The sequence below is a fragment of the Halyomorpha halys genome, unplaced genomic scaffold (genome assembly GCF_000696795.3).
Source record: "Halyomorpha halys isolate HHAL.00 unplaced genomic scaffold, Hhal_1.1 Scaffold689.1, whole genome shotgun sequence".
In the NCBI taxonomy this organism is placed as follows: domain Eukaryota; kingdom Metazoa; phylum Arthropoda; class Insecta; order Hemiptera; family Pentatomidae; genus Halyomorpha; species Halyomorpha halys.
In genome coordinates this window covers 824,423-851,641 of record NW_027113663.1, presented here as the reverse complement: position 1 = coordinate 851,641, position 27,219 = coordinate 824,423, and the positions used below count along the sequence as shown (strand labels likewise).

Genomic DNA, 27,219 nt, shown 5'->3' with positions numbered 1-27,219 from the left:
TACTATTAGGGGGCAAATGGATAGGGTAATGGGAGAGCTGGAGAGGGAGATGAGTGGGGGAGTCTCCTCCTCCCTCAATGAGGATTAATCAAAGTGCCCTACTCACTGCTTGAAACATCCCTGCTCTCCCTATCCCTATCAACGCCTACTGTCACCTCCACGTGGTGCCCCCTGGGGAGTCTAAAAGACTCGCTAACGACAGAGGCGGAGATTGCCAGAACAGAACAGAATTCTGATCTGTTAGCAATCTTGTAGACACCCAAGCCAGGTGGAGGGAGCTCGAGCTGAGGCTGAATGGCAGAGGGTGTTTAAAAATATACTGTCTTATATCGACCCCCTTGGGGAACCAGGCGCACCCCATTGTATTAAATGCCTGCTGCAGGGAGAGGGGGTAGTACCTGCAGTACAATGAACCCCCATACTCGTGGGAACAAAAATGTCATTAATAAAATATAATAAATTAAAGAGTTGTAAGGAGAATTTGTTTTCTTTGAAATCGAATGCTCTCAGAGAGGAGTCAACTAACGTTTTTGAAGAGGCTTCCAAGAATTTATTAACACTTCAAGAAGTGATCAAAACAGAACAAACAAAGAAGAAAGAAAGAAACCAGGAAGATTTAGTAAACAAGGAAAAAGCAGTAAAAACAAAAGAAAAAGTATACCAGAAGGAAATATATCAGGAAAAAGAAATAGATAAGATAAATAAAGAAGTAAGTCTGAAAGAAGAATTAAATAAGATGGAAGAAGTAAGCCAGAAAAAAGAAAACACAGTAGATGATTTAATCCAGAAAGCAGAAGTAAACCAAAAAGCTGAAGTAAATTGCCACTCTATGCAAGCAGAATTTTCTAATTACAGGGACCCTTCATCTTCTATAATTTCCACTGTTACTGAAACTGTTAATCCAGTTAAAATGAGACATAAAAGGAAACTCGAACGATTACCAAAAACAGATATATATCAAAATGTAGCAGCTCTTGATGTTTTAAAATTGAAGGATGCTGAACCCACTGTCCGTACCCCTTACACCAGAAATCCTAGGAGTAATGAGCCAAATTTCCCCTCTGAGAAACTATTTGGAGCCCCTTACACTAAGAGACCTGGGAATAATGAGCCAAATCACACATGTCCCTCATCTTCTAATCCTAAGGCTGTTAGTTGCAAAATTACGATAATGCCTGAGGATTATCCTTCAACTCTTTTGACTGAAGAGCTAGGAGAAGAAATCCAGGAACAACTGCTCTCCAAAATAGATCAGTTAGAAGTAGATGAGGGAATACACCCTGAATTCACGGGTTATAGCTTTAAATCAGGGGCTTATATCGTCACCTGTGACAGTCAGGCTTCTAAGGACTGGTTGGTTAACTGTATTGAAACTCTTTCGATCACCAGTGGTATTAAACTCAAAATTGGTTGTTTACAGGACATCTTAAGAAAAGTAAGAGTGGGGATTTTCTTTCCAGGCAGTAGAATTCCAGATAAACTGCTTATTAAACAACTTAGTGAGCTAAATCCCCAGGTTCCAGGAATAAAAAAATGGATAGCAATAGGTGGCAAAGAGAATGAAAAAGGTTTTTTTGGCGTCTTTAGAATTCCTTCATTCAGTTTCGAATATTTGGAGAGCCATAACCTGAAAATGAGCTATGGTCATGACTATGGTGTGTGCAAAGTCAGGCTTCAATACTTAGAAAAGAAGGGTGGCTTCTTACCAAATAAGAATGTTAAGAAAGGTAGCTTCATTCCTACAAAGAAAAGATCTGACGACACAGTGAAAAGCGGTAGTATCTATCAGACTACTGAATCAGGGGGTTTGTATACTGCAACCCGATCTTACAATGAAAATTTAAAAATGTATAAAGTGAATAATTCTGGTACAGAGGGTGCTGGGATCTTGAGAGGCAGCTCCGGTGATAATACAAGGGCATTAATTTCTCATGATGGGCCTAGCAGGACCTCTGGCTCAAAATATAAATGGGTGTCACCCAATTATACTGGACCTAGTATTAGACCTGAAAGAGAGTCCTCATGTGAGTCAGACAATTATGGTGGGATTGCTAGTAGTAGACCTGAAAGAGAAGTTGAATGGAAATCAAATAATTATGGTGGAACTAGATATAGTAGACCTGAAAAAGAGGTTGCATTGAAGTCAGATACTCATACCGAGCTGACTAAAATATTACCTGAAACTAGAGATGCATGGAAGTCCTCCAATTATAGTGGGCCAGTTAGAATATCACCAGAAACTGCAGATATATGGGAGTCGGACAGCTATGTTAGGCCTGCTACTTGCAGAGCTAATATAGAGACAGAATGGAATTTAAGAAATAATGATGGGTGTACTAGTACAAAATTAGAAAAAAGAGCTGTATTTGAGTCAGACAATTATGATCAACCTGCTAGTATTAGACCTTTAAGAGGGGTTCCAGGAGAGTCGGAGAACTATGGCAGAACTGCCCGTAGTAGACATGAAAGAGAGACTGTATGGAAATCAACCAATTATGTTGGAACTACAAGTAATAGACCAGAAAGTGGAACTCCATGGGGGCTAGATAATCATAATAGGTTGGCTCAAACATTACCTAATAAAGGAGCATCATTGGAGTCCAATAGTCATATTGATCTGGCTAGAACTTTACCTGAAGAAACTGAATATGCCTGGCAGTCAGACAATTGTGGTGACATTGCTATCAGCAAACCGCCCAGGGCTTTATGGATGTCAGCCAGTTATAGTGGGCCGACTAGTACCAGATCAGAAAGAGGAGCTGTGTGCGAGTCAGACAATTATGGTGGTTCTGCCAGTTGTCAACTGAAAGAAGGAGCTGAAAATCACAGTGGATTTAGTAATAGAATAAAAAGGGGGACTACATGGGATTCAGACAATAATAGTGTACCTTCTAGTAATTGGCTTGAAAGAGAGATTGCACGAAAATCTGACAATTATAGTGGACCCACTAGAACGTTAACTGAAACAGCAAATGCATGGAAGGCAGACAATTATGGTGGACCAGCCAGCACATGGTCTGAAAGAGGGAATGCAAGCGAGTCAAACTATGGTGGGCCTGGCACTACTCGGTCTAAAAGAATGGATGGTTGGGAATCAAACAGTTATACTGGGTTGCCTAAAACATTACCTGATACTGCAAATACATGGAAATCGGGTGATTATGTTGGACCTTGTAGTGGTGGTTCTGATAGAGGAGGTGCATGGAAGTCTAACAATTATAGTGGGGGTAGTAATAGTAGATCTGAAAAGTGGTCTCCAAGGGATTCAAACATTTATAGTGAGTCTGCTAGTGGTAAATCTGAAAGAGGAGCTAAATGGGAAGCAAACAATCACAGTGGCCCAATTGGAATGTTTTCTGAAACAGTGGATGCATGGAAGGCAGGCAGTTATAGTGGACATACTAGCACTAGACCTGAAAGAGGTATAACATGGGAGTCAGACAGTTGTGGTGGACCTGCTAGTAATAGACCTGAAATAAAAGATGCATGGAAGTCAGGCAATTACGGTGGGTCTGCTAGTTCTACAACTGAAAGAGTAGCTGGCTCAGAGCATGATAGTGGGTCAGCTAGTACTAACCCTGAAAGAAGAGCTGCATATGAATCAAACAATTATGTTAGGCCAGGTAGAATATACACTGAAACAGCAGATGCATGGAAGTCGGACAATTCTGGTGGGCAAGTTAGTTGTAGACCTGAAAGAGGGGTTGCATATGGGTCAGATAACTATCGTGGGCCATCTGGAATACCGGAAATGAGAGGTGCATGGAATTCAGGTAGTTATGGTGAGACTGCATATGACCCAGGAAATTACGGTGTGCTGGCTAGAACATCCACTGAAGCAGCAGATGCATGGGAGTCAGGTAATTCTGAATGGCAAGCTAACTGTAGACCTGAAAGAGGGGCTGTGTGGAAATCAGACAATTATGACAGGTTTGCTAGTAACAAACCTAAAAATGAAGCTCTATTAGCGTTAGACAACTATATGGAGCATGCTGGAACCACACCTGAAAGAGGGGTTGCTTGGGAGTCAGATAGTTATGATAGGTCTGTTGTAATGAGTCCTAAAAGACGGAGTGGATGGGAGTTTAGAGAAGATGATAGTCCTACAAGAAAAATCCCTAAAAAAAGTGGTGGATGGGAGTCAGTTCATCTGGATGGACCCACTAGAACTATTCCTGAAAAGGTTGATGGATGGGAGTCGTATGATCATAATAGGCTGGCTAGAAAAGTACCTGAAAGAAGAGATGTTTTGGAGTTAAGTGAAATTAATAGGCCTACTAACATTAGATGTGAAAAAGAGGGTAGACTTGAATCTAATGATCATAGAAGACCTGCTAGTACAAGAACTGATACAAAAGGATGGGAGCCTGCCGACCAGGATGGACCTGGTAGTGCTGAGTATGAAAGAACAATTAGAAGGGAATTTATTGATAATAGTAGAACTACTAAAACAAACTTTGAAAAAACTGGTTGGGAATTAGGAGGTGATGATAAGAATACTACAACTAGAATTGAAATAGTGGGTGGAAGGGAATCAGGTGATAATATAAAGTCTACTGAAACCAGACTTGAAAAACCTGGTGATTACTGGATTGAGCCAAATAACTTTCTATTCACTAGGAGACCATAAATTATTCATAAAATATTAATTTTGTATAATCCAATACCTGAAAAAGATAGTTCCTAAAAGGGCAGGTGTTAATCTATCAATGGCTGGTTGTCAATCGACCTACGAGGGATAAACCTGGAAGAAAGATAGATAGAGGTACTTGAATTGTACGAGTTGTTATGGTCTTGTTAGAACATTCCATGAAACAACCATCATCTTTACTAGAAAATTCTAAAACAATATAATGGTAATATTGATGTTATAATGCCAACCATACTGCGTTTTTAGTTTTTAAATGTAAACTATTTACATCTTTACATGATTTTTTTGTACTATTATACTAGTTCATTTTAATTTGTGATAATCTCTTTGAAAGCAAGTACAGATTATTATAATCATTCAACACTCATTGGTTGAAGAATAATAGCAATAGTCTGAAACAATTTGTATACCTTTTGAATGTAATGTTCCAAGTGGATTGGTTCCATTCTTATTTATTGCAATTCTGAAATCACATGATATGTCTTGGTTCTGGTGGTTAATAATGTTGAGAAAAAATATTAATTTTCATCAATGTATTATTTGATGGTATTATAAACCTCATACTGTTTTATTTTAAATGTTTTCAAAATAATATGGAGGACTTTTTGTTTTTTATTGCATTTCGTGTATATCTTTATTACATTTGCCAGATTTCTTTTTAATTATATTGATCAAATATATTTTTAAGCAAATGTGTTATTAAAATAGAAATATGTATCTGTTCATCGTAGGTTTGTTCCAATATCCACTTTAGAACATCAGAAGCATTTGCAATAAGTACAGATTTTGAAACGGGAAGACTTGAACGCAAGTAGAAAATGCTTGAGACAGTTTTTAAGTCGAAAGTGATTGTTGGAATAAGCCTAATATTTTGTAAAATAAATATTCATTTAAATCAGTTCTTTTGATCTGTGTAAATCATATTACGAGGTTTTAAAATTAAGATTGTTTTATGCTTTACTTCTATTTTAATAAACTTGAAAACAATCTTCTGGCTTTTACATATTTTCAATTGTAAGCTTTTCCGTTAAACTAAGAAATAGTGGCATCTATTATTCAATTTTATTTTGTTGTATCAGTAGATGTGTGCTATAGTTTTATCAAAAAAGTAAGAATATAGTCTGTTTATTTTGTAAACTAACAGAAGAACTATAAAGTAAAGAAGTTTTAATTAAATTAATTTTACTATTATTTCTTTTTAATTTGATGTTTATTTTTTTTAATAAATATATTTACTCAAGTTCTAGTTGTTACTAAGACTCCATCCCTATCATCAAATACAAATCTTTAATTCTCACAAGTGCTCTTATCCAATAATGAATGTTCATTCGATTTCTCCCAAGTCTATTGAAGGGTTCGTTTTCTCCTGTCGGTTAGCACACATGGGCATGAGTGGTTTTAACCACAACTTTCTTTTCAAAATTAAACAGTATTGTAAATACTTAGTACCTATTTTCCTTTGAAAGTTCAAGAAAGAAAATGCTGTGCAATATTAATTATTATTATATTTTTTATATGAAAGAATAAAAATTAGTGTAATGAGGTGTTAATAGTCAACCCTAGATTGATATGAAGAGAAGAAAATCAGGGGTGCAGATAAAATGTAATATTGTAGAAGTAAGAGTTGTACAAAATAAAAAGCAGACAGTGTTCAAATAAAAAAAAGAAATAGACATAATGAAACGTACAGAAGAAAATGTAAATGGTGAGTAATTGAATTAACATTATAAAATAAATATGTAATGCCCAAAAACAATTTTGTCAACATGTTGGCATAAATTGTTTTTCATTATAGTTAGACTCCCTTCAGTATTTGAAGAAACTGGAACTAAATTAAATTACCGTTTACAAAACATGTTGATAGCATTATTTTAAACGGTTGCTTGGAACCCTAAGAGCTACGGGTTGCTTGGAACCCTAAGAGCTACAGGTTGCTTGGAACCCTATGGGTTGGTGTTTCTGTGTCCAGTTTGCGTTTGAATTGACGTGAAGCAATACTCCATGGCTGATTGCAATGCTTGCTTCTATGTCAGGTGGGTTATATTTATACTGATAACACTTGTTAGGCAAGATGTTGACTGGACCCTCAGCTCTGAAATGAGTAACATTAACAAATGTTGGTATTAGACCTGGTATGGATGTAGGACATTTTAATGGAATCGACTGGAGTTCTCCAACAGCCCTGTGGTGACCTAAGCCAGTGGTTCCCAAACTAGGTGCTACAAGCAAATGCCAGACCACTATGGTTATAATTTTTACAATTTTGTAATTTAGAAGCATAACCCATATATATAAAGTGGCAACACCATAATTTTCTTGTATATGTTACTTGTACCACTTCTAGTCATTTTTCTGGTTGTGCATCTCTTGTTTAGAATGGTACTAAATTTTTTTATTGAAAAGAAAATATCAGTTATAGGGGATTTGATGGTAAATTCTTATTCTATTCTTTATTATTATTGTTATGGGTTTAGGGACTAAATTAAAAAATGTATATTTTTTCAACAAGAAGATAATGATGCTGTTTAGAAATAAATATTTGATATGTCAAACTATTGTATTTAGCTGATATTTTTCTCGTAGAAGGTCGAATGGTGCTCTTCCTGTGAGTAAGAAGGGTAACAGTCTTTAGGTCCAGCTAAGCCAATCCCTGGATTATCACCAATCTTCTCCACTCTTCTTTCATTGAGGATAAACTTAGCACCTCACTTGAGCATATCGATATTCCTTCTAGTTAGTTATAGTGACATTGTCTTCCTCCATAAATATCCTTTAATAATGGGTAGTTTCTCAACATGCCCATGACACTCCATTATGATCCTAGATCAAATTTACTGCATGTATTTTTAGGTAATATTAAGAAAATGTTTCAGGGCCTTTGCCTCATCTTCAACGAAATGTGATTTAATTAATGATAATTAGATAAAGAGCATTTTACAAGGAAGGTAATTTCAGTACACCCAACTAGATAGTATAAAAATCATCCAGTCATTAATTCTTATTTATTGTATATCCATGGTTATTAGGTAAGCCCTTTTAGTTATAACTTTCAGAAGGACGGTCTAGAATTTAGCAGCAGTTCTCATATTTTTTCTCTCGTGCACCATTAGCTTATAAGATTGGCGTACAGGTACTAAGACACAGTGGACAGCTAGGATCCTGGGTCTGAATTGGCCTTAACTTCAAGATTTTGGAAATGTAAATGAAAAATACTTGGGTCTGGCCAATACTATTTGTAATTTTAGCTTCATTTTTACTTACTAAGAATGATGACCAAGCAGGGCGTAAACAAACAAAAAAATATAATAATTGCATACATATTAATTTATCTGAGTAACTATTATTGATTGTGAGTGTCTAAGTTTACATGGTGTCTAGGAGCACACTAGAAACCATTTTGAAAAAAAGGGGGGGGGAGATTGACTTTATTTTTAGATGGAAATGAGACTGGATTGTATGTACCTTACTGGGTTAATGACTCATATTGGGAAAATGAAGAAGACCTTTATTATGTTTATTTATTAAAACTAAATATTAAGATTTAAACTAGGACTGAAGTAATTTTATAAGAATTTGTATTTCAAAACTTAACTTTTTCTTTTCTAATGCTCCGGGTGTGGTAAAAAATAACTTACATAGCAAAAACTATTTATGAACCTATATTTTGCCCTACTTTTCAGGAATCCATCAGGGCTGAAAAAGATACAAACAAGTAAGAATGTGTGTCAGGGTAAGAAAATAAGTTGTTTGCATCTTTTTCAGTCCTGATGAAGCCCTGCAAAGTAGGACGAAATGTTGGCTCATAATAACTTATTAGTTTTTTAATTATTAGAGTTATTTTTTATCACACCCTTGCCATCTTCCTTTTAATAGTTACAAAAGATCAATAAATTTTCTTCCAAATTTATTTTACATGTTCTTTTAGCCTGTAAATCCTAAAATTATTTTTAAAAATTTAATATATCCATACATATTTCTCAAATATTATTATTATTAAAAGTAGTAATCATAAATAAAAAAAAAGAGTTATTTCAATAATTACAAGTTATTTATAGAGAAATTTGAGTTTCATAAAAAATATATGAAACGAATCCATCATTTAGAAAAATTTCATATTCGAAGTTGGTAAATTACAATGAATATTGCTTCATTGAGGTTCCAGCTGTAAGGAATGTTTTTTCAAATGTGCAGGGTGGATCTGAAATTAAAAAAATAAAAATAAATGATGATTAATATTACCTCAGCATATTTTATTGCTTACTTTAATTTAATACCAAAACATTGGTTACTATTGAAAGTCGGTTTGCATTTAGAAAATTAGTTGTAACTTTTTTTTTTTTTTTTTTTTAAAGCAATCCACAGCGAAGCTGATGTTTGCCTAGTTATCTACAGGTGACTATCCTATTCTTACTATGGTGGGGGGGGTGGGGTCAAGTTTTTCATTTTGTGAATGGCATTGTGCATTATCAAATTTTGATTAAACTGGACATGTCTGGTCAATGTACTTATATGGTCTTCAATATCAGCTAGGACTTATCGTCATTGAAATTGTCTGAAAGGGTTTAAATTATTAAATTTTAACAGTTCAGTTCACATAGAAATAATAAATAATGTAATAATAAATAAATACAAAACTTTAAAGACTTTGATGAATAACAAGAGAAAAATGGAAGAATTAGTTAACCGACTCGAACGTAAAAGCCGAGACCATCCTCTTTCCCGATCGCATTACAGCTTCAATATCTTTTGTTAAACTATTGTATTATTGTTTAAAAAAATTGTATTTCTTATTCCCAGCTCGAGAAACCTAGAAATACGAATTTTTGCATCATCAGAAAAATAAAAATATCCCTTTTTATTTTTTTAAATCCAATCCTCAGATTGACGTGTGACAATGAGTAAGCTACAGTGGGCCCTCATCGAATCAAAAGAAGGGATACTGGTATCACACAAAAAGTATTGATACCCCTAAAGTATTAAATGGTAAGTATTGACACTACAGAGTATCGGAAGTATCGAAACATCCTAAGTTTTAACCATCATTGGAACTGAATTAACATTGTACGAACACAATATCGATAATGTAAGTATTAAAAAAATGGCTTATGAAACATTTTGCTTAAGTTCAGTCATTTGGGCGGGACAGTATGAAATAATGGATTTATATTCTCGGATATTCTTTTTAGAAATAATCACTAAAGATTAAATGGCCAGTTGATTGATCAGAAAATTATGGTCGTTTTTGGAAAGAAAATAAAGATTTATGTCCCAATTTATTAAGGTGAAGGTACAGATTATGACGAAATTGTGATGCCAGAGCTTTCTGCAACAAACTAAAATTGCGTCCAAGGCTATTAATGTAATTTTTTTTAATATTTTGATTTGTTTTGAAAGAAAAAAAATAAAGAAAAGCCTAACCATTGGATTCCTTGGGTGTTTTACTATAGGAATCGATACTTATCTCGATTTCCAAAAAATCTTTTCATTTTAGTGTTCACTTAATAATAAATAATGACTCATTTTCTCTTTGACCACTTCTTTATGAATGTCTACTATTCGTAAACATTCGTATACCTCCTTGGAAATGTTTAATAAACTGCAGAGTGACGCCATCTTAAAGTCAAATTTAACCTCCCAGCAAGTTAAAGTATGTAGTGTTATACTTAAATGGTTATTTGAGATAATGTAATAAGAGTTACATGATTTCTATGTTTTTCATTAAAAAATTTAATTTCGATGTTATTAGCAGCCAACTGATGGTAATCTGTCAATAGTACGTATAATTATTCACTTTTATTTTTTTTTTGTTTCTAGCGATTTTTTAAAATTATAGGCTGGAACATTCAATCGATTTAACTTCTTTTTCCCTTTTGTGAGAAATATGATTTTAAAATGAATTAAAAATATGGTTTTTAAGTTTTGTGATAGGATATCAGTAAACTATAACAAACAATTGTAAACAGCCTATAGTTTTTAGTTAGTGTTGTTTCTGTAATCATATGGCAAATAAAGTAATTAAATAACTTTTTCCTTCTGAAATATGGTTTTCACATTATGTAGTCCCTTTTATTGAACTTTTAGGGTCATATATTTTATTTTAACATTTTTTAAATTATGTTACTTATAAATGAGGAGAAGATGGTTGGGGGTGCGGTCAATGAAACACAAATAAGTATGACTAACTTATTTTAATGTGCCGACGTTTCGGCTAGAGTTTCTAGCCTTCTTCAGGGCTAAAAAAAAGGCTAGAAACTCTAGCCGAAACGTCGGCACATTAAAATAAGTTAGTCATACTTATTTGTGTTTCATTGACCGCACCCCCAACCATCTTCTCCTCATTTATCATCCACGGTCAACTATCTCTCATAATTATGTTACTTATAACTTTCAAGGGAATATGGATATGGGAACACCAATTTGAATGATTTTTGTTTATTGTTGGTGATATTGAATTTTTTTGGTGAAAATTAACTTAATCAAAAGGTTAATTAAATGTGCTGATTAAGAACTTGGGAAAATAAATACCCTACCAAATTTCAATGCATATCTTAGATTTTATTTTGAAAATAAAATAAATGAAAAGAGTTGGTATTTTAACTAGAATGTTTAAGCCTGTTATAATTAGTGCTGTTATAATTAGAATATTAAGGTGTTTTTATTGTATTTTATTGAATGTATCTAATTATGAACTATATCCATAAAATCAAATATTAATTTTTTATTAAGGGGTTGTATGGATTTTGGAATGGTCTAAATCAGCGGGAGTCCATTATAATGACAGCGTGTAATTTTTTATATTATAGTTGTCTGCCTTTGCTCTGAATGGATTTAAAGATTTTTGTACACTAGTTGATTTGTTTTCTTGGATAAAATATGAAAAAAAGATTGCTGATTGTATTAAATGAGCGTAAATATATAAAAAATTACAAAAACATTAGATGCTTTAATTAAAGTAGGCCAACAAATTATTTTTTTTTTAATGAAAAAAGTCATATCAATTTTTGTTATCCTTAGAAAACCTTTAATATGAATCTTCAAAGAAAAAAAAAATTAGTTTTTTCTTGCTTGTATCAAAACATCAAAGGTAATCGAGTATGTTATTTTTGATTGCGATGAAAATTCATATTTAAGGTTTGTTTAGATGCAGAAAATTTATATCAACTTAGTTTCTCCCCCAAAAAATATCTGATCTAACCTTGGTTTGTTGGTTCTAAATGTTTCAATATTATACCTATATTCTTATTCACAATTATTCAATAGTTACAATGTTAATAGTTTGGAGTGTCTTTTGCAAGAGACTATCTCCCATAATCAATTGTTAAAAAAAAAATCAAACTTATAATAACCATGTAAGACTCACCTGCCAATCTGGTAATAAATAAATATAAACAAAATTATTGTAGCACAATGGAAGTAATTATATACCAACTGATTTGTTTTCTTGTATAGAGAAAGGAAAAAATATTACTGATTGTATTAAATGAGTTTGAATTTATACAAAATCACTTCCAATAAAGTAGGTCAATAAAATATTTTGTTAGAAAAAACAAAGTCAAATTCCTTTTAGTGTCCTAAAAAATAATTACTTTTTCTCTTTTATAAAGGCATAAATTCAGAAAAGTATTTATATAGGCTGAAAGAGCAGAAATTTATGATTTTTGATTCTAATGAAAAATCGTATTTAAAAGGATTACAAAAACAAACCTGACTTGATTTTTCTTAAAAAAAATTTGTTGGGCTACTTCACTAGAAGTATCTTTTTTTTTTGTATACGCGTACACTCATTTTACATAATCAATAATGTTTCTTATTTCACACAAGAAAACAAATTGATTAGTATGTATGGATTAGTATATACCTTCAAATCCATACAGAGCCAAGGCAGAAAAAATTAAAAATTAATTGCCATAAGTACATACAATATTTTTTGTCTCAGCTTCTAAGGTGCATTCGTATGAAATCATAGAAATGTTTCGAATATTTTTTGACCTAGTTTTTCCAAAAAAAAGTTTCATTGAAATTTATGTTCTCACTTCTGTAGCCTCCCCTTGTTAGTAATAAGTTATGAGTAATATGATAATTCCATTCCGTTTCAGATGAAAGAATTGATATTTGGGTATTCAGTTTGCTACTGCTGTCATTAATTTGGGCAAACCAAATTAAGATTAAGATTCACTTTCAAACCAGTCTGAGGTAATCTTACTTCTCCAATTCTTTATCTCTAATTGTTCAAAGTTTTTTCCCCCATTTTTGTTATTATTAAATATATTATATACTTCTATTATGCATTTGGGTGTGTGATTAAATTTGTCACCACAACTTTTATTCGAGTCATCCCATGTCACCTCAACACACTTTTGAACCTTAACATCTCTGATTTTCTTCTAATTTTGTGCAAATGTTGTATAGGTATAGATTTCCATCCCAAATTTATATTTTCCCCTATGATTTACATCCAACACAACCTATTCAATCAATAAATTTGAAAATAAGTATTTTCTGAGTAAAATAAAAAATTTTAATTAGGTTTTGAGAAATTATAAACTTATCTTAACCTATATAGGGTTGCATATTATTTAAAAGGGATATACTGTAAAATGACACCTATTATGGAATAGATACATATATGGATATGTAGCTGAATTAGGGAAGCTTCTGCAGCAATTATAAATTTTTTTTTTTGCACATTTATAAGAACTTAACAGCTCTGTGTAATTAAAAACTGAGTAGACATACCTTAATAAAATTTCACATTTTTCCGAGTCTACACCTATACAACATCTGTCCAAAATTAGACGAACATCTGAGATAGTAAGCTTTAAAAGTGAGTTGACGTGGAATGATCCAATGAGTAATATTTTTGTTTTTAGTTTATTATAAGTGGATTCATAATTGAGTTTTTAAAATAGTATGTTATTGTTATAAGTCAAATATAAACTATAGAATAGAAATTACATGCAATGAATTAAAATTGTTATTTTAAAAATATGCATTAATTGTAATTTGTCTAAATGAACCACTGTAATGGTCATTAGTTATGAAGAGGTGCGTAGTAATGTATCAAATATTACGGGGAAAAAAGTGAAATAATAATTTTAAAGTTAATTTTCAACTGACCTATATCTCAGGACTTTAAGTTGCTGTACAGTTTTCCAGATATGAATAATCTACTAAATAATGGACCATCAGATTATATATATATTTGCAGTCTTATTAGAATCCTGATTAAAAAGGGTGGCATTGACCACGTAATAGTATTAACTCTCCTAAGGATGGCTCCCTCACTGTCTACCTCTAGGGCTCAGGAGCTGATATCTGGAGAAATGATTAATCTCTATGTGGAACTTTTATTTTCTCAGAGAATTATACTTTGGTATTCAATCTGAAATACTAGCTATAAACTATTGCGCTAGAACTCTGTCCGAGAAGAGGCTAAAGGATGAAATTTATAACACTACGCTGACAGTAGGCAGCGGAAGGGACACTAAGTAGCCACATCACTCATTCAAAAATGGTAGAGGATTGCAAAGGAGCTCTAAACAAACAACTTTGCCCAGTTGAGGAATGTTTGAGTCGCATTGATACTGGGAAACTAGCAGATCTGGCAACAGAGCAACTGATAAATTGTGGCTAGGAAAGGCCCTGAGAGTTCTCCATTAACAAAGGAGTCTGTTTGTTGCCTAAGTTCTAGCTTTACAAAAAGGAGAACTTAGGCGGCTCATGAAAAAAAAAGCCAATCGATAATGGCTGAATAAATTACAGCTATTCAAGCTGTTCTTAAAGGCAACTTTAAGCTAAGTTATATATACGGGAATACATACAGTAAACAACATTTGTTTAACCTTAGCCTGGTAGAGTCATCCATAGTTGATTCTACCGTACTTAGGATAAAAAACTTTATCATACCATCTTTCAATGTGATAGGTTCATGATGAATATTACCTATTGGGTTGTCGACTCTTGACAGTGTGAGCTAATGTCCTAATATCCTCTGAGCTTATTTAGGTTCATGGAATTTGCCAAACTGTTGTTCTTAACAGGTAAATGATATGGTTCAAAACAGGCCATATCACATACCTATATATATATATATATATTCTCCAACAGAAATAATATATGTTTATATGATTGTTTCTGTTGTAGAACTCATTTTCAGGGAAAATACTAAACCTATTACCAAAAGGAAGATACCATTTTATCAAGAGTGTGCCCATTCAATAACATTTTTATACATACTATCAGTATTTGTTTATGTGGGGTCATGTATAATGAAATGCTTCTATGCCTACATGTCCTTCATCATCATGACTTCATATCCATGGAAGCGGTTTCACTACTTTCTGTATTGTCATTGTATTTAATTATATTTCTTCAAGTATTGTTTGATCTGTTCCTGGAGACTTGGTATTCTTTAAATCTGAAAGAGCCTTATGGTTTTTATTTGTTTATGGTGTTTTAATTTTTCCTCCTTTTAAGTTTACCTGATGCATATTCTCAACTGAATTCTGTTCTCACCATTTTTATTGTTAAGGACTTTTAGAGAGTAAATTCCGCCGGAGTATATGATTTATTAAACTTTTCTGGAATATTTTACTGTTCAAATGTTTGAATTGTTAAAAAAAATTTATATTGTTTAAAAATAACAACCGACTTTTTTGAAAATAATAGTTGATAAAACTTTTATTTAATTTTTAATTTTTTACTATAAGTAAATACAAGTTTACTAGTGTTAAAGGTAATAATATTATATATTCCCTTTCAAGTCCAAATTTATGGTATCCTTAAAATGATATCATAGCTTGATTTGAATGTTTCTATGAAGATTTAAATTGTACTTACTGAAGTCGAACCATTCATCTTTATATCCGGCATTCATTCTTGCTGATTTAACAGCTTGCCTCAGTGCATGGATAAGAGTCAGAGACATACATAGAGGAGGTTCACCAGTTGCTGAAAAATATTAACTTAGTTAACAACCAAGAATTAGGCTACTGACTGACAGCAGCAGGATATTTTATTTTTTTTATTATATTTACCTGACCATGTTTGATGAATGTTTTAAAGTTCTTGGAAGGAAATTTTGTCTAATTCTTACCTGAACATTGCATGTCTTAAGGTCCAACCTGAACCACTAATAAAGTAGTTAGAAACTTCAATTTTTTTCAGTTGGATTTGTTGTCTTTTTACTTTTCTTTCTTTTTTTTTTTTTTTTTTTACCAAATAGTAGTGGAGTATGTGCCAAAATTAGTTTTCATGGATTTATAGAATTATTTTTTTTTTTTTTTTTTTACCAAATAGTAGTGGAGTATGTGCCAAAATTAGTTTTCATGGATTTATAGAATTATATTCAATAAGGTTTTTTTCCTATAATAGATATTTTTGTAAAAATGTCTTCCCTTTAATAACTATTTCTTACAAATTTTTTCATCAATGTTTCAGTTGCGCTTAAAATTCATTAATTGTTTCATCCTATATGCCTCTCATTCTATTTGAGGTATCAACTTTTAATTGCTAGTAGCAATTATGGAGCTAAAGGATATGGCTATGGGAGAGCTGGAGAGGGATGAGAGGGCTGGAGTCTCATCCCCTCCATGTGGATCAACCAAGCTAAAGTGCCCTGCACACTGCTTGCGGCATCCCTGCTCTTCCTATCCCTATCAATGCCAATTGTCACCTCCATGTGGTGCCTCCTGAGGAGTCCAAAAGACGTGAAAACAACAGAGGTGGAGATAGCCTGAACTCTGGTCTGTTTTAGCAATCTTTTGGACACCCGAGCCATGTGGAGGGTACTGAAGCTGAGGCTGAATGGCAGAAAATTTATAAAATGTATACTGTCCTATATTGACCCCCTTGGGGAACCAGGCGCACATTTTATTAAATGCTCAATACAGTGAGAGGTGGTAGTATCTTCAGTGTAATTGTGGGAACCAAAATGTCCTCAGTATAATTTAATAAATTAACTACTTCGTTTTCTTTGAAATCAGGTGCTGAGACAACAACCATTTTGAAAGAGGCTTCTTGGAATTTATCCATTCTTTAAGAAGCGAGCAAGCTAGAAAGAAGTAAGCCAGAAAGAAAAAAATTTATCCAGGAGGAAGAAGTAAGCCAAGAAGGTGAAATAAACCAGAAAGCAGCATTAAATCAAGAAAAAGTAAAGAAGACATAAAATAAACCACAGAGAAAAAGTTAATCAGAAAAAGAAATTATCAAGATGGAAAAAGTAAACCTGAATGATGAAGCAAACCAGATTAAAGAAATAAATCAGAAAGAAGAAGTAAAGCAAATAGAAGTGTATCAGATAGAAAAGGTAGAGCAAAAAGAAGAAGTTAACAATATAGAAGAAGTTATTCAGAAAGAAGAAGTAAAAATTAAAGAAGAGATAAGCCAGAAAGAAGAAGTAAACCAGAAAGATGAAATAAGACAAAAAGAAGAAGTAAATCAGAAAGAAAATGTAGAGCAAAAAGAAGAAGTTAACAATATAAAAGAAGTTATTCAGAAAGAAGAAGTAAACATTAAAGAAGAAATAAGCCAAAAAGAAGAAGTAAGCAATATAAAAGAAGTAAACCAGAAAGATGAAATTAGGCAGAAAGAAGAAGTAAATCAAAAAGATAAGGTAGAGCAAAAAGAAGAAGTAAACAATTTTAAAGAAGTTAATCAGAAAGAAGAAGTAAACAACATAAAAGAGGTAAATCAGAAAGAAGTAAACAACATGAAAGAAGTAAATCAGAAAGAAGTAAACAAGATAAAAGAAGTAAATCAGAAAGATGCAAAAAATATAGTAGAAGTCAATCAGAAAGAAGAAGTAGACAATATAGGAGAAGTAAACCATATAAAAAAAGTTAATAAAAATGCAGTAAACCATAAAGAAGAGTTAAACCAGATTAAAGAAGTAAATCAGAAAAAAGAAGTAAACCAGATAAAAAAAGTTGATAAAAATCAAGAAGTAAATTCTTCCCCTGGTCAGCCAATGTTTTCTAATGATAAGGAATGGAGCTCTTTGGATGCCAAGCCACTTACAGCCAACCAAAAGAAAAAACAACGAAAGAGAGCTAAAGCTAGGTACTTAAAATCTCAGGCTGTTCATGAAGCTGCAGCTGACCTTACTGGTTTAAAATTAAAGAATGCTGAATCCAGTCAAAGAGAAAGTTTAGTACCTCCTAGATTCTCAACCCCTTCTTCTACAGAGAAACCTGTGAATAGTGCGACAGTTCGTCCTAATAGTTTTTCAGCCACTTATCCCAAGAAACCCAGTGAGTCAAATCACTCATATCTCTCTAAGGCACCTAAAGCTGGAGGTTGTAAGATTGCAATAATGCCTGTTGATTATCCTGCAACGCTTTTGACTTATGGTCAAGGAGAAGAAATCAGAGATCAGTTGACCTCTAAATTAGATCAGTTAGACGTACGTGAGGGATTGCATCCTGAATTCAGTGGCTATAGCTATAATTCAGGAGCCTGCATTCTCTCTTGTGACAGTGAGGCTTCCAAGGCCTGGTTGGTTAACTGTGTTGAGAGCCTTTCTATCAACAGCAGTGTTGTTAAGCTTAAAATTGGTAGTTTAAAGGACATCTTTAGAAATGTCAAAGTGGGAATTTCATTCCCTGGGCGTAGGATTCCTAATGACCAGCTTATTAAACGACTTTGTGTGCAAAATCCCAAGGTTCCAAATATAAAAAAATGGACTATATTAGGTGGCAAAGAAGAAACAAAAGATTTTTTTGGCATTCTTAGAATTCCGGAAACCAGCTTTATATATTTAGAAAAACAAAACTTCCAAATGAGCTATGGTTTAAGCAAAGTCAGGATTAAACACTTAGAAACGAAGGGTGGCTCCTACCCTAAAAAAAACAGATTTCAAGATGATAGCAACCCATTAAAAGGTGGCAGTATCTCTCGGTCTACAGAGGCAGATAGTAAGTATAGTGCAACTCGTTCTTGCAATGTATCAAGCGATAATAAAGCAACTTACTCTAGGACATATGTTGGTAGGACTTTGAGGGGCAACTCTAGAGATAAAGCAGAGGAGTTTGGTAATCATGATGGGTCAGCTAGGGCTTCCAAATCAGTATATAAAAGAGAATTAACCAGTTATGGAGGGTCTGCTAAAAGGAGAACTAAAAGTGGTGATCGAAGGAAGTCAAACAATTATGGTGATCCTAGTTGTAGATCTGACGGAATGGCTGTTAGGGATACAAACAGTTATGGTGGGCCATCTGAAACAGCGGATGCAAGGGAGTCTAGCTCCAGATCCAGGGTGAGTCGAAGACCTGAAAAAGGGCCTGTACAGAAGTCTGGCAATTATGGTGGACCTGCTAATAGTAGACCTGAAAGAGGGGCAGCATCCATGCCAGACAATTACAATGGGCCTACCAGTAGTAGACCTGAAACAGGGACTGCATGGAAGTCAGCCAGCTATGATGGGCCTCGTAGTAGTAGACTTGAAAGAAAGACTGGAGGTGAGCCAGACCATTATGGTGGGTCTGCTAGTTATAATAGACCTGAAAGAGGCCCTACATTAGGGTCAGACAATTATAGTAGGCTGGAAAGAGGATCTGCATGGAACTCAGCCAGTTATGATGGGCCTCGTAGTAGTAGACTTGAAAGAGAGATTGGAGGTGAGCCTGACCATTATGGTGGGTCTGCTAGTTATAGACCTGAAAGAGGCCCTACATTGAGGTCAGACAATTATAGTGGGCCGGAAAGAGGATCTGGATGGAACTCACCCAGTTATGATGGGCCTCGTAGTAGTAGACTTGAAAGAGAGATTGGAGGTGAGCCTGACCATTATGGTGGGTCTGCTAGTTATAGACCTGAAAGAGGCCCTACATTGAGGTCAGACAATTATAGTAGGCCGGAAAGAGGATCTGCATGGAACTCAGCCAGTTATAGTGAGCCTGCTGGTAGCAGGTATGAAAGAGAGGCTGCATGGGAGTCAGACAATTATTGTGGGTCTGCTAGAATATTACCTGAAACAGCAAATACGTGGGAGTCAGGTAATTATAGTGGGCAAGTTAATAATAGACCTGAAATAGGGAATGCATGTGAACCAAACTCTTATGGAGTGCCTTCCAGTAGTAGGCATGAAAGAGAGGTTAGATGGGAGCCAGACCATGATGATGGTTCTGCTAGTTATAGACCTGAAAGAGGCCCTACATTGGGATCAGACAATTATAGTGGGCCGGAAAGAGGATCTGAATGGAACTCAGCCAGTTATGGTGGACCTGCTGGTAGTAGGCATGAAAGAGAAGCAGCATGGGAGTCTGACAATTATAGTGGGTCTGCTAGAATATTACCTGAAACAGGAAATATGTTGGAGTCAGGCAATTATAGTGAGCAAGCTAGACCTGAAAGAGGGAGTGGAGGTAAGTCAGGCACTTATGGTGGACTGGCTAGAACATTACCTGAAACTATAGATGCATGTGAGTCCCACATGATGCATAGTTATGCACGATCTATTTGTAGAGGAACTAAAAGAGGGGCTGAATGGGGGTCAGATAATTATGATCTTTCTGTTAATAATAGATTAGAAGGAGGCTCTGCATGGGAGTTAACCAGTTATAATAATTCTAGTAGTACAAAACCTGAAAGATCAAGTGGCTGGGAGTCAAACGAATATGATAGACCTCCTCCAAATAAAAGAACTAAAGAAACAGGTGGATTAGGCCATCAGGGTGGACCTGCGACTCGAACTGAAAAGGGGCGTGAAGGGGAATCAGATGACCTCTCTAGTCCACCTGTGAAAATACCTGAAAGAAGTGGTGTTTGGGAGTTTGGAGATCACGATAGATCTGCTAGGACTAGATTTGAAAGAGTGGGTGGAGGCGAGTCAGATGGTTACAATAGGTCTGCCAGAATAAAACCAGGAACTGGTGGATGGGAGTCTGTCCTTCAGGATGGACCTAGCAGGACTCAACATGAAAGAGTGAGTGGATGGGAGTCCGGTGATGATAATGGTAGAAGACCTGAAACAAGTGCATGGGAGTTAGATGGTCATGAAAGGCCTTCCATGACTAGAACTGAAAGAGGAGGAGGAAGGGAGTCAAGCAATCATAAAAAATCTGGAACTAGACCTGAAAAAAGTGGATGGGAGTCAGGTAACTATAATAAGGCTGCAAGGGAAAGATCTCAAAGATTTGATGGAAGGAAATAGGCCCATCATGATGGACCTGCTAATACTAGGGCTGAAATTGCTATCCTTCTTATTGAGCAGATGAATGATTATCTATCAGTGACTGACAATGGATCTACTAGGACTGAATCTAGAATAAAAATTAGAGTACTTAGAATTTCACAAGTTTTTATGGCTCAATATTCCAGTAGATTTGGATATTTTATGAAAAAGCCATCATCATTATTATGGAAGAATATAAAAAATAAAGTCATGACTTGGAATATTCATATTCTGGTGCACAGTGTGATTTAGAGATTTGACATAAAATATATATATATATATATTTTAAATGTAACATTGTGTGATTTTACATTATTTTTCTGTAATATAAGAGTGCTATTCCAATTCATTTTTTGTCATAACCTCTTTGAATTATAGCCATTTAGCAATTATTCTTTAATACTCATTTGTTGAAGCATAATAGCTTTTCAATCTAAAATGATTTGTATACCTTTTGAACGTAGTGTTCCTAGTGGATTGCTTGCATTCTTTTTTATTGTAACTCTGAAGTCAATTGGTATATCTTTTGGTCCTGGTGGCCAATAATTCTAGGGAAAAATATTATTTATCAGTAATGTATAATGTGAAGACCATATATTGTTAAATTAATGTAAAATTAAATGTATCTAGAATAACATTTATTTTCTTTTTATTCTAGTTCATAAGTTTCAGTGCTGTGATTATTAGTTTTCTTTGTGAACTTATTAACTAAATACTTATGTAAGTAATTATGTTGTTAAAATAGAAATGGTTATTAGTTCATTTTTTTAAAGTTAATTATTAATTTTGATCAGTTATTTATATATGCACAAACCATATATATTTTTCGTTGTTACAGTAAATTTAGAAATGATCTTTTTAATTTGTTTTTCTTCAAGAACATATATATTTTCTTAGATTTAAAACTATTGTGCATCAGTATTTTTGCAGAGTAACATTGTGATACACTTTGTAAACTTTTACTATTAAAATAAGAAATAGTGGTATAAATCATTTGATTTTTTTCTCTTTTTAATAGTGTATGCATGGTAAAAAAAAAACATTGTAAAGCTAGCATAAAAACTATGAAAAAAAAAATAGAAGTTATAATAAAATAAGTGTTGAATATTATTTCTGTTAAATTTTGTTTTATATTTTATAATAAACTTATTTACCCAAGTTCTAGTTGTCAATAAGGCTCCATCCCTTTCATCATATACAACCCTCTCGCTTGACAGGTACCCTAGTCCCATTATAAAAGCTCCTTCAATCTGTCCCAAATCCATTAGAGGATTCAAGCTTTCTCCTGCATCTTCTACGATATCTGCTCTTACAATCTAAAAAAGTATTAAGTTTCTAAAACTATACAATATTATATTAAAATTATAAGGTATAAATTTAGCAGAGTTGGGCATGGGTGTTTTTAAATACTCTTGTTTGACCCGGAACCAGAAGTATTTTACTTACGGATCTTAATATTAATATAAAGAATAATAATTATTTAATAATAAATACATAAAAAGCATCTCGCACGCACTATAAAAAAAAAAATTAGTTCAGCTAAATTTAATAATACTTTCAAGTTTATATCTTATAAGATACATGGCCTGCTTAGGATAAATAAAAGTTTTATAAGTTTTCAGGAATTTAAAAAATAAAATAAAATAATTTGTACTACGGGTAAGCATTCTGTTTTTATGTGTGAAGTTAAAAACCAATCTCTTTTAGGTAGCGTATTCTTAATCTTAAAATTTAAAGAAAAGTTGAGGAAGCTGTGTATCCTTTAGGATACATCGCCTGGTTAATCACCTAAAATTTTTTTTTTTTATCATTAAAGAGTATTTAAAATATTAGGAACTTAAAGTATTTCATATTTAGAGCAAAAGAAACAAAATGCTTACTACCCAATATTCATTTCTCTTATAAAAAGAATAAAAAAATCTTTATCTTATATATGTGTGTGTATATATATATAAATAAATAATTGACCATATAATTTCAAATATAAAGAAGGTGATCAGGGGTTGCAGTCAAAAAGAAAAAAAATAATTAACAACTATTTATTTTCTGACGTTTCGCCCCATTTTGTATAGCTTCATTAGTCAATCGACAATTAACTGTCATACTGCTGTTCCGCTGATTTACTAGCAAAACCACTTGCACTATATTTTTAAAATAAATAAACTTTTTCTGACCCAACTTGTACTCATCTTGTTACCTTGAGCTCTTAGAAGACACTGCCAAATATATACGTTCTAGTTGTATGAATGAGAAGAGATTGATTAGTTTAAATTCTAGTAATAGAATAATGTTGTTTTGAAAGATTAAGTCGAAGTAAATTGTTGTGGTATCTAATACAAATTTTTATAACATGATGTAAAAAATATGGTATTAGTTCACAACTTATGATCTACTAGCATGAAATGCAACATATACTTATACTATCATTATTGCCTGTTTAACTAGATTCATAGCTACAGACTATCGCTCATTCAAAAGGAATAAAGAAATCCCTAAATGAATTCTTTTCAGTATAGATTGTACCTATACTAAGTTATAGCATTCTGTATAAGTGAGTTCTGAATTTAAATGCAACACCTATGACCTATGTTAGAGCTTGTTTTGTGAACTAGTACCCAAAGTATGTTATAAGTATATTGAAAAGATTATACCTGGTACTGCCCTGTTAAAATGTCTACTTCTACTTCAAGTACTGTTGCTCCATATACTGAATATGGTTTGGGAACTGGATCTAGTATGTTATACCTGTTAATAAAAGAAATAATAAAAAAAAGATATATCAAATAACTGGAACGATTTATTTATTAATTCAGTGGTTTTATGTACCCAAATTCAAGGTAATAATAATCATAGATTGAATTCCTAGGAATTTTATTTTGGTAAGCATCAATAAGAAAATGAAATAAATCAGATAAGCTATGTAGCATGATACAGTATTATGCAAGCAATGATGCATAATCATATAAGCTATGTAGCATGGTACAGTATTATGCTAGCAATATTGGTTGTTGTTTCTTTTAATAAATATGAAAAAAGAAGATGGATAACAATTACTAACATTTTATGAAAAAATAAAAAAATAAAATACGGTACAGTCTCCATAATCCAGTGGTTCCCAACTCAAAGGAGTCTGCGACCCACTAAGCCAGCAATTGAACTATCCATGGCCCACCCCCACTCTTGACTTAAGACAAAGAGAGGGGTCCCTCATGGAAAATATTTGATAATAAGTTGCTTAAAAATGCATTCTGAAGCACTTTAACTAAGTATTTGCCTGTTAAGATTGCCTAGTTAACAATAAAACATCAATTAATGTAATAATAAGTAGTTTTAGCAATAATTTCTCATGAATTCTGTGCTGTCAAACCCTTCCCACGTACCATGGACCACCAGGGTCCTGTTTCATAATAAAGTACAAACTAATAACTATTAGTCTTGTAGATTTATCTTAATTCAATTACACAAACTTGTACAATAGTAACTTGTACTTTGGTATTTTTTAATTCCTGTAATATCACTAATTGTCATCCCTATCATGAAAAAATAAGTATTAGTATCATTACCACACTAGTTTCTCCACTTGTACTATGAATTAATACTATTACCTTTTATTATGGGAACTACTGCTAAAATTCGACATGACACACTGCTTGTCAGTACATGAAATACCCATGTGCTGGTGATCGATGTGTGAGTGACAAAAAGCAGCAAAAAGAAAAATTATAGTTTTTGGTACGCACGTGTTATGTATGGATTAAGAAAATGACAAATTTAAATTAAATTTGTTAGCTTCCAGAAGCTGCAGATTAAATCTAGTTAAAATATTTCAGTTAATTTCATCTTATATAATTGATATTCATAACCCTTACATATAAGATGCATGTAGATCAACTCCTACGAGGTTAGCTCTTTTTATTATATCCATCCATGTAGGATTAATCAGTGTATCCCTAATTGGTTTCAGTCTTTTGTTAAGTTCCTCACAGCATTTCAATGTTGCCTGAAAAAAATTCCCAGGATAAAAATTTTAAGTTAGTAAGCAATAAAATTTAAAGTAACCTTTGTTTTGGTAAACCAAACTTACTTTACTTATTAGGTTTATTTACTGATCAGTAGTATGGGCACTAATATTTTGTAACTTACGAGGTTTGTACTTTGTGTTCTGTAATATCATTATAACTTCTGTAGATATTAAGATATTGTAGGTCTACAGAGGTGTATTAGACCTGACCGTAGGAGAGGTTTATGATAACATGTGTATCTTGATTTTTCTTTACTTAATAAACATTTTTATTTTAGATTTAAAGGAATAAATTTTATTTTTGCACAGATTCATGAAGATATTGATACAAAAGAACATGGTCATGAGAACTGGTCTGTTAGATTAAGTTATGGGTCACACTATATCAAATCACCCAGGCCATGACAATTTCTGCCTCAGATTTATATGAAACATGGAACAATTAGTTTCAGTACTATTTTGATAACACTTGCCAAATTCTGTTGCCCTATAATTTTTTTTTTGTTAAATTCATTTAGTTTGCTTTATTAATTTAGCACTATCAAAAGCCTGAAAATGATGGTTGACTGTAATTTTTTTTTTAGTCTGATCTGTTGCCACCACCAGGTTTCTGTGACAATATCTTTTGGGGTATATTCAGTCTAATAGGGATAAAATAAGATTACTATGAGACACATAGATTCTATTTATGTTCAGAGGCTTCTTAAAGTCATTATTTTATCTCTTTATATGCATTAAACTCATTTATTTTAAATCTAAAAGTATTATAAATACTTACATATGTTATGGTATCTGTGCCTATACTAGCTCCTGTAGGTTTGTCATTTGGAGAAATCATGTTATAACACGGTTTAATTTTGATCATATTCATGTCGATTCCAAGTGCATAGGCACAGACTTGGATAACCTTAAACATAAAAAAATATATATATTTTTAGTAATTATTTTTAAATAGGAGTTTTTTTTTTTTCTTTCACATTTTACTACTTACGATTAAATTAAACATAACTGTACATGGATGCTATTAAAATGATAACCATGGTTAGCACAGCCTTTTTTTGGTCAGAGGGTGGCTAGGTTGACTGGATGCAGGCGGCTAGGTTTGATGGGAGTAAATAAATGATTCCTATCTTCAACAATTTTAAAACTGAAATGGTATTGTTTTTGGAAAGATTTCTGGAGAGGCAGAAAGTGCATCTCTAGTGGATTAATACAGCATGAGTGAATTTGCTGGGAAAAAAGAGCCTGATTGAAATTTATACAGAGGAAATAGGACTGTTTAATACATTGAATTCTACTAAAACATCACATTTCTAAGAAATAAAATGTAGCATTGCAACATTTTCCAAAGACCTGATTAAAATTTTAGTCTTTCCCAAAATTTCAGGTTTGCACAAAAAGGAGCTTCTAGTTATAGGGTAATATAAAAAATTCTCAGTGTTTTAAAGAAATAAAAATCATTTCAGATGAATATCACAGTAATAAAAAGTCTCTCGATGATAACAAATGTTTTAATTCATGATGGGCTGCAAAAGAAAGAAAATAAGGCCCTACTACTAATAATTGCCCACCTCTAATAAAATAACATCACTGCATTGCGTTGAACTTTTTTTTCCTGCTTACACAACTTAATGAAGCCAATAAATCTGGACTTTATTCATAAACTTAAATTAAATTTTCACAAGAACTGTTTCTTTAAATATTTCTTTAAAAAAGATAAAAAGCAGAAGAACCAAAATATCCATTTTAGATGCTATTCTTACAATTGTGAACAAGCTTGGTATGAAGTTAAGCTCGGATGATCTCATCTGAGTTAGTGATTCAACTCTTGCAACCTGTGGATGAATAATTTAAATCTTCCTGATACTATAACTTCAGGCATTATATGGGTGTTGATGACCACAGGGTTTTACGCCCTAAAGCCTCAGCCAACAATAACAACTTCAAGACATTATAATCGATCATGATGTTTCAACAAGCGAAAATCTCCCAGAAGATGAAATACTTTTCTTTTGTTATTAAGAAAAACAAAAACATAAGAAGCAGGAGGTTGAATATGATTAGTAGGTACTATCAATTTGTTATAACCCACAATAAATCTCGACTCAATTTGTGCTTTAAAAAAGTTTTTGTTAATAAAAAATAATCTGAAAGTGAAATCATTAAAGTATTGAGGCTGTAATATCTGCAGGGTGTCCACCGGACTTTTGGTGTGCTTACAAAAGTCAGTGAATTATACAAGAAAAGGGACAGAAGAGCGAATTTGCTGTCATTAATGAGAATCATTTTGTTACAATAAGATTACATAATGGTTAAATTTATGCAAATATTAATATGCCATGTCGAAGGTAGTAAAGGTCTGTTTATTGGGAAATT

General features: G+C 33.0%; 2 protein-coding genes across 2 annotated transcripts in view; one reads left to right on the top strand and one right to left on the bottom strand.

Moving 5' to 3' along the window:
* Positions 1–8,093: 8,093 nt before the first annotated feature.
* LOC106685392 (xanthine dehydrogenase) overlaps positions 8,094–27,219 on the bottom strand; it is a 61,094-nt gene continuing 41,968 nt past the window's right edge. Inside the window, exons 21-27 of the mRNA XM_014428025.3 lie at positions 25,622–25,750; positions 24,692–24,822; positions 23,474–23,567; positions 21,977–22,138; positions 21,274–21,370; positions 15,491–15,601; positions 8,094–8,849 (exon numbers count right to left, since the gene is read on the bottom strand). Of these exons, the coding sequence (XP_014283511.1) occupies positions 8,782–8,849; positions 15,491–15,601; positions 21,274–21,370; positions 21,977–22,138; positions 23,474–23,567; positions 24,692–24,822; positions 25,622–25,750 (792 nt within the window). The 3' untranslated portion in view covers positions 8,094–8,781. The remainder of the gene's footprint in view (positions 8,850–15,490; positions 15,602–21,273; positions 21,371–21,976; positions 22,139–23,473; positions 23,568–24,691; positions 24,823–25,621; positions 25,751–27,219) is intronic.
* On the top strand, positions 10,295–21,280 carry LOC106685391 (uncharacterized). The gene is made up of 3 exons (XM_067051054.1): positions 10,295–10,424; positions 12,748–12,844; positions 16,636–21,280. The coding sequence occupies exon 3, from the start codon at positions 16,863–16,865 to the stop codon at positions 20,799–20,801; it is 3,939 nt and encodes a 1,312-aa protein (XP_066907155.1). The 5' UTR covers positions 10,295–10,424; positions 12,748–12,844; positions 16,636–16,862; the 3' UTR covers positions 20,802–21,280.

Coding starts and splice junctions, on each gene's coding strand:
- LOC106685391 (XM_067051054.1), top strand. CDS start 16,863: ATGGAAAAAGTAAACCTGAATGATGAAGCAAACCAGATTAAAGAAATA.